General features: G+C 41.9%; 1 protein-coding gene across 1 annotated transcript in view; it reads left to right on the top strand.

Moving 5' to 3' along the window:
- The window catches only part of LOC144688768 (receptor-type tyrosine-protein phosphatase delta-like), a 455,185-nt gene extending 440,638 nt beyond the window's left edge, over positions 1–14,547 (top strand). The window contains exons 33-35 of the mRNA XM_078555681.1: positions 6,627–6,781; positions 7,036–7,171; positions 10,833–14,547. Of these exons, the coding sequence (XP_078411807.1) occupies positions 6,627–6,781; positions 7,036–7,171; positions 10,833–10,901 (360 nt within the window). The 3' untranslated portion in view covers positions 10,902–14,547. The remainder of the gene's footprint in view (positions 1–6,626; positions 6,782–7,035; positions 7,172–10,832) is intronic.
- Positions 14,548–16,747: the final 2,200 nt, after the last annotated feature.

Here is a 16,747-nt window from a genome sequence, read left to right as displayed (position 1 = left end):
GTAAGCTGAGCAGTAGGAATATTATATTTGGACCCAGTACTCCTAGTCAAGGGAGAAAGAAATTGGTCATTTGGCCCCTGATCATTATCCAATCATCCATGCTGTGAAGGATGAGGATAGACTTGGGCATCATTGTGATAGCCTGCCATGGTTGGATATTCCAGCACACACATACAGATTGACCACATAGGCCAGGTAGCAGGAGATGGCCTGCTCCCTATGATGCCAGAATCTAGCTAAAGTCCACAACGTCAGCAGAGGAGTAGGAGTGAGCGCATCAGCGAGAGAGGGAAATGAGGTATGATATAAATTAGGCACTAACTAGCCACTTAACTACAGTTGAGAACATTAAACATTATACTGCGCTCAACAGAATTGACCATCCATACTTCGAATTGCCCCAGGCAGCTATAAAGAGAAGCTAACTCATTGCCTGCGTGAAATCACTTGATTAACAAAGCACAGCCAAAGTAAAGGAAAAAGGAGGCCAAGTAGGGCTTTAGAATTTATTTCATAAAGGCCATGTTTGGTCATTTCAAAATCACACAAAACAGCCCCTAAAACAGAGACATAGTGAAAACTGGTCTGTGAGTTATTTTTGAAGACACTACATTAATGTTTAACTCCATTATGATGGCTAAAGAGTACTTGCAAAATTAACCACATGTTACAAGGATTGTATAGTGACTGTGGGCTGGATTTTCGTGGAGGCAGTGAGAAGGTCGAGCTGGGATGCGTCCCAACCTGGCAGACCCATCTCCTCTTTAAAAAGGCCCCTGTCCACCATATTTTCATGTCAGGGAGGTGGGGGCAGGATTGAGTCAGGTTCGCCACCTCTGGATGCAGGCCCAAGGTGGAAACAGAGGTGGGCGGATAGCCAGACTAGAACAGCAACCTCCATTTACTAGGACATCGGCCCAGTTTTAATGATGAATATCAGTCCTTCAAATCTTTGCCCCATCATGTCCCCTCATTTCCCTATGCCACCTCCATTCCCACCATACACCCCATACCCCCCATGTATCCTTCATAGTCAGTCAGCCAGTATCCACTATGGGTTGATCTCAGGAACGATGCCTTTGAAATGGAGAGAAAATTGAATTAAACTTCTAACAATCTAATGGAGCTCTCACTCAACTGCACATCTGTGGGAAAAAAAACTTTCATTCAAAAATATAGCCCATTCAAAAATTTTAAATCCCCTAAAGTCAAAAACGAACATCTATTTCACTAACCACATCAAAAGCAGCTAATCCTTTATTAACCTCTTAAAACTCAAAATGTGGACACAGCCCCCTGTCTGAGATAAATAGATCTGGAGCTTTTACAACTCAGCCAAGCATTCATAATGGACTCAGCTATAATAACAAAACCTGGGAGGAGTGGAGTGTATTGAAACTGAAAAACCAGATTTTTTTTCCCTTAGCTACACTATACATCCTGTCAATCAAGGCAGTCCAGGGGCAAGCTGGGCCTTTTTTTCTCTAAGTAAAAGCTGCTGGAGGCTATTTTGTTACTTTAAAAAGACACTGGGCACTTAAATCACTTTGATTATTACACTAGAGATTGCAAGTGATGTTTTCTTCAGTTTAGACTGTATTCAAGCTCTTTTTCCATTGGGAAAAGTACTCTAATGCATCTCAACACTTATACAATGCTGATCAATGCATTGGTCAACTTACCTTTGTGGGACTGAGCCCTATAATCAATCATTTTGGTAAAAGCACATCTAACTATTGAAACTTTTTTTTTTGTCTTTCAAACCCCATCAATGAAAAATTTCCAGGAGCAGGCAGCTGGTTCTTTTTGGTTCTCCACTTGGTTCTGGGGTTCCCCTGTGGTTCACGAATCCTCTGAGGTCCCGTGAATCACATCTAACAAAACAGGCCTGACTCCATTGAAAATAGCAGGGAGTCTAAAATGTCCACTTCTGCAATTGAGTAGGCAAGGTCGGGATTGCTGAGTGCGGGCTCGCTCCCTGCATCCTGGAATCGGGTCCCACCGCCACTTTTAAGTCCCACCCACACCCCCCATTCCCCCACCCTCCCGCTTCTGTTCCAAAATGGACAGAGACATGAAAATCTGGTCTAGATTGTATGAGAACAATCATGGATTTTTTAATGATTTTATAACTTAGCCTTGGCATTATTAATCTTGGAGCTTTGCATCTCGGTCCCTTCAAGTTGGATTCAATTCCATTGCACATTTCAACTTCTAATATCAAAAGAACCAGCACTGTACTTCATAGGAGCGGAATACAGTATGTGATTGGCAGAGGCAGATTGCGTTCCAGGGCTATCTTGTTATGGTAACCTGTTCTGCAAAACATGGCTGACGCAACGGACTCATCGTACACCAAATCTGTCTGTCAGTTTATTTTTTCTTAATTCTGAAAGAGGAATAAAGGAAAGGACCTGCACTTATTGAGCACCTTCCATGATCTCAGGATATTCCAAAATGTTTTATAACTAGTGGAGTGCATTGAGGTGTAATCACTGATGAAATGTAGGAAACACAGTAAGACAATCTGAGCAGAGTAAAATCCAATAAACAGCAATGGTTAGATAACACGTTTTGTTAATGTTGGTTGAGGGATAAATACTGGTCAGGACACGGGGAAGAACACCCTAGCACTTCTTCAAATAGTGTTATAAGATTTTTAATGCTGTGAGGTCAGGCAGGGCCTTGGTTTAACATCTCGTTCAAAAAAATTATCATCATCAGCAGTCCCTCGAAGTGAGGAGAATGCTTACCATGGTGTATAGCCCGTGGCAGGAGCTTGCGTGTGGAGTGAGGAGGCTGTTGCACTGCAGCTACCACACATTTCTGACTGACCAGGAGACTCCCTCATTCTTACCACTTGTCATAGGCGTATTGGAAGGATTTGCATGTTGGTCATCAACCTATTTGGCCACATTTTGAATGCACCGTCCGTAGCCATCAAGTCCCAGAGCGGGCCTCGAACCCAGAGCTTCTGGCTCCGAGGCAGGAAACGCCACCCACTCTACCACAAGACTATTCAAAAGATAGCATCTCCAACAGTGCTGCAGTCCCTCAGTATTGCACTGAAGTGTCAGCTTGGATAGGTGCTGGAGTTGTTGGAAAAGGGCTTGAACTCACAATCTTCTGATTCAAGTGAGAGTGCTACATCCGAGACATGGCTGCTATGTCACTGAAATCATTGCAATCTCAATTTAATCCAGATGAAAACCCAAGAAAAGTTGAGATTTTAAAGAATCAAAACCTTTCCCATTTCTTGCCATTTTATAGAATTCCAATGGACTAAAGATCCCTTCCCAGTCACCAGAAATCCACTTAACCAAATCCTTTCCAATCCCTATTTTATATAGAATTCAAAAGGGTGGAACTAATCTGCGTTAGCTCCCATTAAATTGCTGTAAATTTACAGATAACTTCCTTCACAACATTTATCAAACAAATGTGATAGCTCTGCTGGTGGGATTGTTGGTGAAATTTCCTAATTAATCAGAAAGTGCAATTGGCCACATGCTTTTTCGCTGAGGTTTTTATAAGCTAAATGTTGGGTACTGGCCACTTTTCCATACCTCATGATCTGGAATTAGCTGCAGCTCTAAGGTGTCAAAGTTCAGTGGGCTATATGTGGCCCAAGAGCCTTGACTATCCTGTGAGGCGTAAGTGACTCAGCTCCAGTTGTGGCTATGTTTCTTGTTGCTGACTGTTCCTGTTTTAATTGTGTGGATCTGGAACTTCGGAAAGGACTGTTCTTAGTGCAGTTGCCTCAGTGGGGAATACACCCTGAGTTAGAACGCTAAGATCTGTTAATATTAGCAACTCAGATGCATTCTGTAAACTGATGAGAGAATTGATTCAGAATTTAATGTGACCCGCATGGTTCCATGGTAGGTACCTAAACAGCCCATGAGGCAGACAACCTGGGCCCACTGCAGTTGGAGCAATGTGCAGCAATGCACGAGGTATTCATTCTCAGCCCTGGCTCCAAACCTGTCGGGAAACTTACATTTTGAAGAGAAGAAAGTTTTCAATCCTAGTCAAATCTTTGATAGCTTTGCAGAAGATTTCCCAGAGGGGGACTTGTTAGAATTTACATTTTTGAATTGCTCCGAACACTCATTATTGACCGTAGCATTTCTCCTGCCCGCTCACTCCCAGCCACATTACTGCCAAATTATTGGAATTCTCCAGGAGGATTTTACTCCATCAAAAACCAATGAACCAGAACACATGATTTTTTTTTTTACTGCTTGAGGGCCACCCCAGTTGTTGTCAAAGGGAATGTGTCACAGGAATGATTAGTTTCCACGATGTGCACGTTGAATTGGGAGACAACACTTCACAAGCTATCCTGCAAAGTTCCATCAGGCAGATTCAATTATTCTCTCTATCCTTCCCCAGGAGCCACAAGGAAAGCTGGCTGTTTAGAAATGTAAAAATACCAGATGTAAAACTATTACAATAGTAACCCATCAAAAGTTTGACTAGGATTGAAAACTTTCTTCTCTTCAAAATGTAAGTTTTCCGACAGGTTCAAAGCCAGGGCTGAGAATGAATACCTCGTGCATTGCTGCACACTGTTCCAAATGCAGTGGGCCCAGGTTGTCTGCCTCATGGGCTGTTTAGGTACCTACTATGGAACCATGCGGGTCACATTAAATTCTGAATCAATTCTCTCATCAGTTTACAGTATTCATCTGAGTTGCTACTATTAACAGATCTTGGCGTTCTAACTCAGGGTGTATTCACCACTTGAGGCAACTGCACTAAGAACAGCCCTTTCCAAAGTTCCAGATCCACACAATTAAAACAGGAACAGCCAGCAGCAAGAAATATAGACACAACTGCTGCTGTGATTGGCCCAATGGTACGCTGAATTTTCCGTTTGCTAAAGGGAGACATCACAAATTGCACAAGTGAGAAGGGAAAAAGGACAGACCAAATTTGTGGACACCATGGAAGTGCAGACAGAGGTTAGAAGGAACTTTTCACAAGAGGGTTTATTAGAACGCGGAACACTTTTCCACGAGTAGCTCATGAAGCTGAATCACTCGTGATATTTAAGAAGGATTTGCATAACGTTTGATGAAATGTATTAAAAGGTACAGGGAAAGGTCAGAATGATGAGATTTGAGTAGATTGTATCAGCCTTGGTTCAGCAGTAACATCCCTGCCTCTAAGTCAAAAGGCTGTGGCTTCAAACCTCACTGCAGGCATGTAATTCAGGCTGACACCTGAGAGCAGTACTGAGGGCTTGCTGTGTAATCTTTTGGGTGACATGTTAATCCAATAACATATTCCGTTATTTCCAAATCAGTGTCCAATTGGGGCTAATTTTGCTCTGGGTCCATGCCCATGGGGATCTTGGTTGAGACTGCCTAAACTCAATGTACAGAGGATGCTTACTTCTAACAAATGGAGGAGACTTTCATCACATCGGCTCGATTTGAACCCTGTACATCTCTCAACACAAAAGACCAAACTTAGCTATGTCAGCAGAAACGTAGGGTCATGTCATATAATATAAAATAAAAACAGAAAATTCTGGAAAACTCAGCAGGTCCGGCAGCATCTGTGGAGAGAGAAACAGAGTTAATGGGAAAAATTTCCCTCCCCCCCACCAATGGGTGGGGGGGGGGGGGCGGGAGTGCAGGAACGGGCGCGGGCGCCTCCGATCGGCACCACCGTTTTACGTGGGTGGGCCAATTAAGGACCGCCCAGCATGACTACCGCCAGGAAGCGCTATGTGCTCCCTATGCAGGCGGGGGAGATGCCCTCAGCCTTTTGCGCATGCGCGATAAAGAGCGCACGGATCTCCCTGAAGCTAAGTGCTGCCTCAGGGAGATCGGCTCCAAATTAAAATTTGCAATACAAATAATAGAAAAATTTCCCTGACATGTCCCCTCATGTGACACTGTCACATGAGTTGGGACATGTCCATAACTTTAACTGAAACCTTTATTAAAAATTTAAATACTCTCATGAAACATCATCCCGCCCATGGATGAGGTTTCATGCTTTTTCTGAAGCCCGCCAGGGCTCCCGGCCTGCCCGCCAACCTTAAGGATGGACAGGCAGGTCTGTTCATGATTTTAATTAGTTTCTCAATGGCCTCAATGGGCCGTTGACAGGTCGGCGGATACACAGCTGACTCGGCTGCGCCCCCACCGACCTGAAAATGGAAATGATGCGGGGTGACGTCGGGAGGAATTCATCCCGCGTCATTTTACATGTCGGCGAGTGGGCCCCGCCCCCGCTCAATGACTGGAAGTTCCTGCCCAATGTTTTGAGTCTGTATGACTTCTTCAGGTGGACTCAAAACATTAACTCTCTGTTTCTCTCTCCACAGATACACCCCAATCTGCTGAGCTTTCCAGCGTTTTCTGCTTTTATTTCAGATTTTCAGCATCCGCAGTATTTTGCCTTTATCGTAGAATCATGTCTCCTGGAAATTTTGTTTGCTCAAAGCTAAACTGGGGCTTGGTGGAAAGGGTTAAAAGAATTGGCCTACTCATAAACTGTTCCATTGTCAGGAAGCCTGTTCAGTCTTAACTTTATTCATTCTGGTACTTTATGAAATGGGATGTTATGCTCACTATCCAGTGCCTAAAGCAGTTCTTTTTCCTCCACAGGATGGGCAGTCGCGGACTGTCCGGCAGTTCCAGTTTACAGACTGGCCAGAGCAAGGAGTGCCAAAATCCGGAGAGGGTTTCATTGACTTTATAGGACAAGTGCATAAAACCAAGGAACAGTTTGGCCAAGATGGTCCCATCTCAGTTCATTGCAGGTAAGTGATAGATGCCGTATTTGGAGAAGCAATATCCTTTAAATTGGCCTAAAAAAAGGCTTTTGAAATTTGAGGTGTCACTGGAATACTATCAACCATCACTTTGGCTGGTAACATTCTCGCTCAGAATCAGAAGGTTTTGGATTCATGCTTCATTCCAGGAATTAAGTATATAATTGAGCAAATAATAATCAAAAAAAAGTGGTTTAGTCTCCAATTTGTACAATCTAATGTGAATTCCTTCATTTCATTAGTGCTGGAGTTGGGAGGACTGGGGTTTTCATTACACTCAGCATCGTCTTGGAAAGAATGAGGTACGAAGGCGTTGTGGACATCTTCCAGACTGTGAAGATGCTCCGGACACAGCGGCCAGCCATGGTACAGACAGAGGTAAGGACCGTGCCTCTAAAGCCTTTTTATAACATGGAGACCAGAATTGTGCACAGAAATAAATGTGTTCTAAGCAAGGTCCTATACAAGTTTGAATTAACTTCTCTGCTTTTCAATTGTATTCCTCTGGAGATGAAAGTTAGGCTGTCTGTTGAAAATTAAACACCCAGCTCTGATGCACACCTCATGGTCAGTCTCTAGTTTTAGGCTGGCAGTTTATCTATCTGATGAGCTGGCTGAGCAAACTAGATAAATCTATGCCTGATAGTTCAACAGTTGAAATAAATAATTAGTTATCCAATAATTTGTATTACGCAAGATAAATAATGCAGCAAAGTGGAAATTGCTTTAAAAAAATCGATTATCAGATAGCTTGAATTAAGCAACATTGAATTAAGAGGCATAAACTGTAATCAATTGTAAAGATGTTGAGGTTTCTAAGCTCTTCCCAAATAAGTGTGGGATTCATGGGCACCATTGGCTTCCGGGAAGATCTGTTTATTCATGTAAAAAAAATATTTATGTGGACATATCCTAAGAATTGTAAAAATCAGTGTTACAAAATAGTGCACTTTTAATTATGAATGGGCTATATAGCAATGCTACACTATGGACTTTCAGGTATGTGTCTCCAATCGCCCATACGTTATCCCATGGTGACCACTGGAGAAGGGACCATCATGCTGGACTTCCTGGCTATCAAGTAGCCTGGGTAAAAGTGATGGTCTATAAAGCAAGCCTCTTAAAATGGATAACAGTGCCACGCGGGAGTGAGTAACAGCCTGCCCTTTGCCCCCAGGCTATCTTGATCTGATTAGAAAGGAGAGGCTGTGCCATCTGGATTGAATATCTTAAGATCATTAAATAAAAGGGGCAGGAGTAGGCCATTCAGTCCATCGAGCCTGCTCTGCCATTCAATAAGATCATGGCCTGATCTGACTGTGGTTTTAACTCCACTTTCCTGCCTGTCCCCTAGAATGCTTCACTCCCTTGTTGATCAAAAATCTGTTGAATTCAGCCTTGAATATATTCAATGACCATGTCTCCAACGCTGTCTGTGAGATTTCCCAAAACTAATGACCCTCTGAGAGAAGAAATACCTCCTCGGCGGCGCTGGGAGATAGAGTCTAGCACGTTGATCCTGAAAACAGATCCTAGGCAGCCACAGGGGCAGGCCAAGGCGGGCTGGTTAAAAGGCCTGCCTCAGTTCTCTAGGATTTCGTCCCAGTGGTAATAAAAGCAGTTAGGCCCTCCAGCCCTTGCCTCACACAGCCCCCAACCAATTCCCCATGTCCTTTCATACTTTCCATGTCAACACCCCTCCCCATGACCTCTCATACACTCAATGCCAACTCATACCCCTTTCATGCCCATTCACCCAGTATGCACTATGTATATAACCAACGAGCCATACAATAAGCATGGCAAATGTGGAATTGCTGAGAAAAGAAACACCCATTTGGAAATGTACTTTGATATAAAAACTTCTGTTCCTACAACTCCATAAAATTGTCAAGCAGTTAGATCATTAAAGTATCAATAATAGAGGCTTCAAACACTTTACACCTCTGACTTTTGTCCAAATAAACATTGGCCAGGATTTTACGACCCCGCGGCAGCGGCATCTCTCCCCCGATGGATGAGGTGAGCCATTTAAATCTCCATTCAGTGCGGCGGGAGCATAATGTCCGGCCAGGCGGGAGGGGCCGTAAAATCCTGGCCATTGAGATATTGACAAAAGAGATCACGGAAAGAACAACTTATTATAACTACCAAAAGATGTCAATCAAGCAAAGTCAACAGTTCACCACTTGTCAAAACAGAATTCCTGCTGGGCTGATGCTTTTATGGGCCTGGGCTCTCAGCCAAGCATGAATCATGAGGATAGGTGGAAACTCAGATGACATTTAGTTAACATGAAGGGTATGAGGGGACATGGGGAGTGGCTGAGGGGCATGGGTAAGACCTTTCAAAATTACTTTTCAGAAGGTTCCCAAATCCATGACCGAGGAGCTGTGAACCATGAGTCATGGAGAAGCTGGCCTGACTCCATGAAATTGCAGCAGCTAAGGAGATGCCTACACCCGCAATGGGGCTGGTCAGGTCTGGAGTGCAGGTTGCAGGCTCGCAACCCATGAAAGTTGCCAACGCCAGAAATTGAAGTGGGAATCTGGGAATCAGCTCTTGCCTTCCATTTTTAAATTGCTCTGGAGTCGTCCCAACTCTGCAACAATCCGCCCCTTTGTAACCTCTATCTATCTTTGTGTCATCAGCAAATGGAATGTATTTAAGTTGCGGCTGTAGCTTGCTGTAGTGTAAATGCAGTTTCAATCTAGAGTCAGGGCAGGCCGTGACTCTAGGTTTGTCCCATACAAATTTAGTGTAATAATTGCAAAGTGGTTTCTGGTAAACTTGTACTGTAAATGCATTCTTACCGACTCACTCGCAAGCCTGTTTGACTCTCTGATCAATTCTGCAGTTTGCAACTTACTTTTCCACTGTTTGTATTATTAGTAATCGGCTGCTAATGTGCAGGGAGCTGTGGGGCTCTGTAGAGGGAGTGTCCAGGTTCCTGTCTATAGACAATATTTTTCCCTTGTTATGGACAGTAATTCAAGCACTGTCCATGTTATGAATTAACAAATGTTTTGTAAAAGAAATTTTGTTCAGTTTCACACACACAAGAATACATTCCCAATTACAGCTCTGTGTTGAGTTTCTTCCAGTATTTTGGAAGCAAATGGCAGCCAATTAGTGTGTATTTCCTTTCAGAGAGTCTGACCTCTCAGCTGGATGTAGAAGATCCTTTGGCAGGAAAGCTTTCTTGGAGGAGAATCTTAAGCTCAGCGAGCGGGGGCAGGGTGACGTCGGGACACACTGTGCATCATTTAGATTTTCGATTAAGGCCATTTAACTAACAATTAAAATAACTAATGGAGCTGCCCGTCCAACCTTAAGGTTGGTGGGCAGGCGAAGAGCCCAGGCAGCCTTTGCATTTATCATGAAACCTCATCCACGGGCGGGATGAGGTTTCATGGATGATTTTAAATTTTCTCAAAAGTTTTTATTGAAATTAATGCACTTGTCCCAGCTCATGTGACAGTTTCACATGAGGGCACATGTCATAAAAATTTTTTCAACACTTTATTGAACTGGTAAAACTTAAAACTAATCTCCCTGAGGAACCTCTGTGCACTCCTGACTCAGGGAACCCCCCACCACCACCCCCCCTTGCCTGATCAGGGAGCGCACAGCACTTCTGGGTGCACGAGACATTGGGCGGGCCTTAATTGGCCCACCCAGGCAAAATGGCGGCATGGACACAATCGGAGGCACCAATCGGGTCCACGCCCACCCCCACACAACCCCACCGATGGAGGGAAAGTTCTACCATTGGTGTTTATCAACCAACATCCCCAAAACAGATTATCTAATCACTCATTTCATTAGTTTTGTGGAACCTTGCTGTGTGGAAATTGGCTCCTATGTTTCACTTAGTAAACTAATTAATTGGCTCTGAAGCACTTTGGGACATCTTGAGGATATGAAAAGTGTTACATAAATTTAACTTATTTCTGCATATCCAATGAGTATTTTGGTCTTCAGATTCAGTTTAAAATTTTATTCTCATTTGATGAAACTTCGGTTTCTGTGTTTTCAGGATGAGTATCAGTTCTGCTATCAAGCGGCATTGGAGTATCTTGGGAGTTTTGATCATTATGCAACGTAAAAAGCCATTGATCACCAAACTCTAACAGGCCACATGGACACAGAGCACCTCTTCTGAGCCATATAGCGTGCTTGAAAAGTACTTTAATTCTAACCACCGCCAGGGGGAAGACATTTCGGATGGACCCTAAGGGAACTCAATGTTGTAACCCAGAAGAGAAGAAGGACCCTGGTCTGTTGGGGGGGGGTATCATTTTAATTATCAGACAAGTCCTACTTACCTCAAGTGTTCAACTGTGGTGAAATGGATCTGGATTTCCTCCTGTGTGGACTGTCTGATGAAATATTAAGGACAGACAAGCAAAAAGTCATTCAGAAAGTGGATGAAGGGAAAACATGAAACGATGGGATCCTGTCTTTGGTTACACCATTAGAGTTCTGCTTGCTTAAAATCCCTTTTACTAATCAAAGCTATGGAACAGCATTGAAGGGAATCGCTCACAAAATCATATTTACTGCAGGTGTCCTTTCCTACTGGTTTTGGCTACTGTGTGGTCATTAAAGGTAGCGGGTTTTTTTCTACCCTTCGGCAGTCCTCACTGGGCCATGCTTCATCTATGCATGTTCTGCATCTGTGCCTTCTCCCCCTACACCAGATCCCATTGTGAATCTACTTTCGGTCCCTCCATGATTGTTTCCTGTTTTTACCATTATTTTAATGCTGTAATTGTGAAGGAACTACACATAGGTGAGCTATTGCGGCTGTCAATGTTGGATGGTTATGGGCTCATTTTAAGGGGGGTAGGTACATTACTGACCTTTTCCATTGAAAACCTCAGACCAGTATAAAAACATCGCCTCAGCTGGTGGTAATAGCAAGCCATGCAAGAGGCATGAGGATATTTATCCTCGAAATGATGAGCTGACAGTTTCAATTGGGTCAATGACCTGAAATGGAGCTGAAGCATGAGAAAGTCAATAGTAGTGCAACCACACAACTCCTCCTGTTTGATCAAAGGGGAGGGAGTGGCAAAAGGCTCTTGCTTGGCTCTTTGAGTAAGGGATCGTGCACGGAGATAGTCTAAAATATTACACAAGGAAGGAAAAGAATAAATTAAAAAGAAACGCCGCATTTACGCATTCCAGCCTGAAGCACCAAAGCATCTCTTGATCATAAATGCAAACCATAAATTTGCATCCATCTAAATGAACAAGCTGAAGGGGGGAATGAGTTATATCCATGGAAGCACCCATATTTAGATAATAACAACAAAAAAGTGACGAATGTGTTGGCTGGACAAAACATGATAATGCTCCCCCTATGTTCTCCGGAACATTGCTTGTATAATTTCGAGGGCTGCTGAAGAGATTTAATGACACAAAGCCCTTGGGACAACCAATTTATTCTCATTCAGATCTTCCAGTTAAAAATTCGGGTTTTGGGAGTTCATGGCTTGCCCTCCTTCTGCTAGGGATGTTGCCAGCAAACAGTGAAGTGGAAAAGTCCCTCAGATAATGGTGTCATCTGTTCATCTCCCTGTCTAATCATAAAATGCATCAACCCTGTTAATTGTACTAATTTGGAAAAAAAAAGTGGGGAAGAAGAAATGGCACCTTCTTGTTGGCCTGAAGGAAATTAAATTACTGAATAATATAAATTTTAAAGAAATATAATTATTTTGTGACACTTTTGAAAAGATCATCTCATTTATTAATGTCCCTAGTGATGCTCTGCACCCCTACCAACAATTCACATCCTTAACTGCTATAATGAGTTATTGGACATCGCAAGTTCCATAAATAGCTGGCATTATAATCACTTATTTGGTTACCCCAGCTTCGTCAGTATCTTTCAAAGGGTTGTTTTGAGTGTGTGGCTTAGCAAACCAGGTGATCCAACATACACACTTCATGATGCTGAGGCAGTGGTTGGAATTTTGGGTGTTTTTGGTGACATCAAAGCCAACAAAAGGACAGGTTTTCTGTGACCATGACATTAAACAGAGTAGGACCTTTTTATAAACGTGCAGTTGTATTTATCCTTCAGTGGATAGAGTTTTACTATTTCCCCTCTTCAAAAAAAAAAGGGCAATTTTGGGTGACTGATCCTGCAAAGACATTTTAAGTTTTTGAAATAGCAAGATTTTAATTCGCTGGAAGCAACCAAATTAAATGAGCCCCCATTAAAACAGCAGTATCAAATGGCCACTTTCAGGGAACAATATCCTCATATAAAGAATCACTATCAGCAGGAATTTGTGGTTTGCAAACTGTTCAGTAATGAATGGCACATTGAGCAAAAAGCAAAGTGCACTGCAAATTTATTCTCTTTAAAGCTCATATCAGAGTTTCAATTCTCCAAAGTTATAAAATATTTTTTCATTGGGTTTGATATCCATCTTATGACATGTGGTTTGCTGACTTACCAAACAGTTCCCACCTTTGATCTTTAACCCTAGCTTCCTACCTTCCTGATTGGCAGAGGTCAATGGTAGTTGGCAGTCAGCAACTCATGCTTCATTTATCTCTATCTTTGTGAGGGAACATTACAATAGACAGCCAGTCTAGGTGTTTCTTTCAGGGTACAATGATTAATCTTGAGTGTTATTTTCTTAAACCTCACTTTGCATAAATACCAGAAATGAGTCCAAATCTCAGATGTAGTTCAGTTTCCACCATGATTCCTACTTTTTTATAAGGTAAGCTTTTTAATTATCTTTTTATAAAGTTAATATATCTGTCCTGTAGTGGAGAGCTCCTTGAAGTTTCAGTAATGTCACTGACCATTGTTCTGTCCATCAAAATAGCCACCAATAGGCCCTTAACTGAAGAGTCTAAAAGGCCCTTTCACAACACCCCTCCCCACAGTCCCACCACTATAAAATGTCTAAAAATGGATTGCATTGCAAAAGATCTTTTTCACCACTTGGCCTTGGGGCTGCAAGCAGGAAGCCCATATTTATAGAGTGGAACAGCTTCAAAGAAATACATAAACAACATCCACAAGAGAAAAAAAATCTAAACCTTAATGACTTGATCAGGTGAGGAGACCGTTGAGGCAAAGCAGAAAAGGTTGAATTTGTGAGCGGTTTTCGTGAAAATCCTTTGTGTTTTGTAACATACAACAAACATAATCTTTTTTTTAATTGTGTATTCGTTCCTTTTTTAACAAAAAAATTATCAGTCAAATTAAAAGAAACAAAAAAACATTTAAAATACATTTATTTGTTCATATTATGTTTAAAGACGGTCTATTTTTTCACTGTAGAAATGTTTGTGACTGGCTATGTATCATTGGATTCTGAATGTTAAAAGAGCTTTCTTTGTACCATTTTAAGGATGTGCTTCATTTATCAAGATTGCTTTCCTCCTTTATTTTGCCCCAAAATGGAACTCTGATATGTTGGGATAAACAGAAATTAGCCTGGGGCTCCAGATTGCTACCCTGGGTTTATTCCGACATGTTCCTTGTCAACGTCTGTGATGAATTTACTCAATAACTCGTGGAAAGTTGCCAGACTTAACCTGTATGACAGCCAAATTAATGGGATGTTGAAAAAACAAAGGAACTGTCATTTGTTTGAGGGCCAAGTGATTATTGCTTTTGAACAACTGTTACTTATAACTGAAAATATAATTGGTTATAAAAAAACCACTGTGTATGTAGATATGTTGACTTTGTATTAAAGGAAGATTGTCTGGAGAAATACTCTGGGTCACTCCTTCAAGGTGTCCTCTTGATATCTGTATAAATACATACAAAGCAATCAATGATCCAATACGTTATGACACCTGCTCATACCATTTATTCCTTCCCAAGATCTGTGGCGTGTTGAATCTATTAGACATTATTTTAATTTACATTTAGGAGCATGCGATAACTCAAGTGAAAATAGTGGGCTTTCTTGCTTGAGCTTCTTATTAAAAGGGCTTTGCTAATAAGATCCACCATTTTAACTTTCTTTACTAGAATGTACCTTAAAACAGATGAGAACATCACAAAATAGAGTAGCTTCAATAGGAACCACTATTTTGATTTGCCTTACCATAGAAAAAGAGAGCTTGTATTGTACATTTCATGACCTCAGGATGTCCCAAAGTGCTTTACAGTTAAATATTTTTGAAGTGTTGCCAGTGTTGCAATATACCATATCCTCTTTATTTAAGGCGATGCCATTGCACAAGAAAACAATTTCAATGCACAGTTTATCTCAGGTAAGGGCAAGAACCTTTTTGACGGTCAGATTGATCGCACTTTTGAGAATTCCGATTGCTCAGTTGTAATGAGAGCGGTGAAGGCACGAACAGCACATTACAACCAGTTTCTTATATATTTCTTCTTGATAGAGGGCAATATTAAATGTTGGCTCAAGCCTCTCAAGATTTACTTTGTCAGTGCTGTTTCATAGTAACAACTAGTGTGGTGTGATCCTTGAAAGAAATGTTAAACCAATTTACCAGTACCCCTGTACTTTCAGCTGTGTGATTGGGTGACATTTGATTCTGTTTTGTATGTATTGTTTTTTACGTCAATCAATATCAAGGAAAATTGGGATGGCACATCATGTGCACGTTGAAATCTGAAGCTGGCCTCCAGCATAATGGGTTGGACACATAAATATAATGCAAGCCGTCCGTAGGGAACATGGTACAAATTTGGAAACTGAGGTTCCATATCTAGTAGTTTTCTTTATGAAATCATAAAAATCTCCTAATGGACATTTGGGGATTAGATAGGCTATATAGCACTGGAAAAGGTCACTGTTCGGATCTGGCCAATGCCAGTAAATCTTGGCACTCTGAGATGTCAATCCCTTGAGCTTGGCCTTACAACTGCCTCAGTTTGCTTATTTCCAGTTGTGAGCCATGTAATGTGCACTTTTTGAAATCTTTTTCTTCCAGTACTGACATTTGAGTTCACTTTTAAACCATTTTCAGAGTGTTCACACAATACATCTGGGGCAAGCACTGGTGTAGTAGTACTGGAAGTCTGATACAAGTCCCTCATCAACCATATAACATTCTCCCATAATGGGAAGAGTGAGCTGCTATCAGAAGGAAGACATGCACGACACCTCTGCTCCAGCCCATTTTAAATATATAGCTGCTCATGGAAATGTTATCCATTATACAAGCAAACAAAATAAGGATTGGCGGGTCTGGTAATATCTGGGCAATATATAAGGTGCTTTTATGTCTACTGTGGAAGTTGCGCTGTGCCTTTCAAGCCTAGTGGCTATACAGTTTCAGCCAGTATAAGCCCCACTACAGAATCCACAAAACTGGAGTAGATGTTGAAATTGTTAGTGGAAACAGTAATAGTTCAAACAGAGCCCTTGAAGGACAACAGCTGTATGCAACAGGATTTGAATATAAGTGATCAAATAGGTATAAATGATCACAAACCAGCTAAGCAGAAGGGAAGCATCTCACAGCTTTCTGTTTCCCCATGATCTTCACTGTATTGTCACTTTGCCCATAGCATCGCTCATTCATAAAATTCCAAAATGTTTTTCTAAGATTACATTGTGCTCTTCGAGGCAAGGGAAATGTTCATGCTGAGGATTGAAACACTTCCCATTTCAAACACCCGTGGGGGCTGGATTTTCCTTCTGGCTATTTGTGGCTGATGGAGGTGGGGTGCATACACTGGAGTTCCATACCAGCTGGGACATTCCTAGTTAGCCATCTTTAATATTGATATCATTCCAAACCAAAGCAAGTTCCTTCCACATGTGGTGTAGACTCAAATGGGAATGCTTGGTGCATCCTTTCTTGTAGATCTGTTTCCCTTTTCCTGAGGTGATCTACGCGTCTCCTAATTATCCGACCTTCGACCAATATGTTATAGGAAAAGGGTCCTGTCACTGCACTAACTTCACTTGATAGCCATTTGGGTCCATCTCC

The sequence above is a fragment of the Cetorhinus maximus genome, chromosome 13 (assembly GCF_964194155.1).
Source record: "Cetorhinus maximus chromosome 13, sCetMax3.hap1.1, whole genome shotgun sequence".
Taxonomy (NCBI): domain Eukaryota; kingdom Metazoa; phylum Chordata; class Chondrichthyes; order Lamniformes; family Cetorhinidae; genus Cetorhinus; species Cetorhinus maximus.
This window is presented reverse-complemented; position numbering and strand designations above follow the sequence as displayed.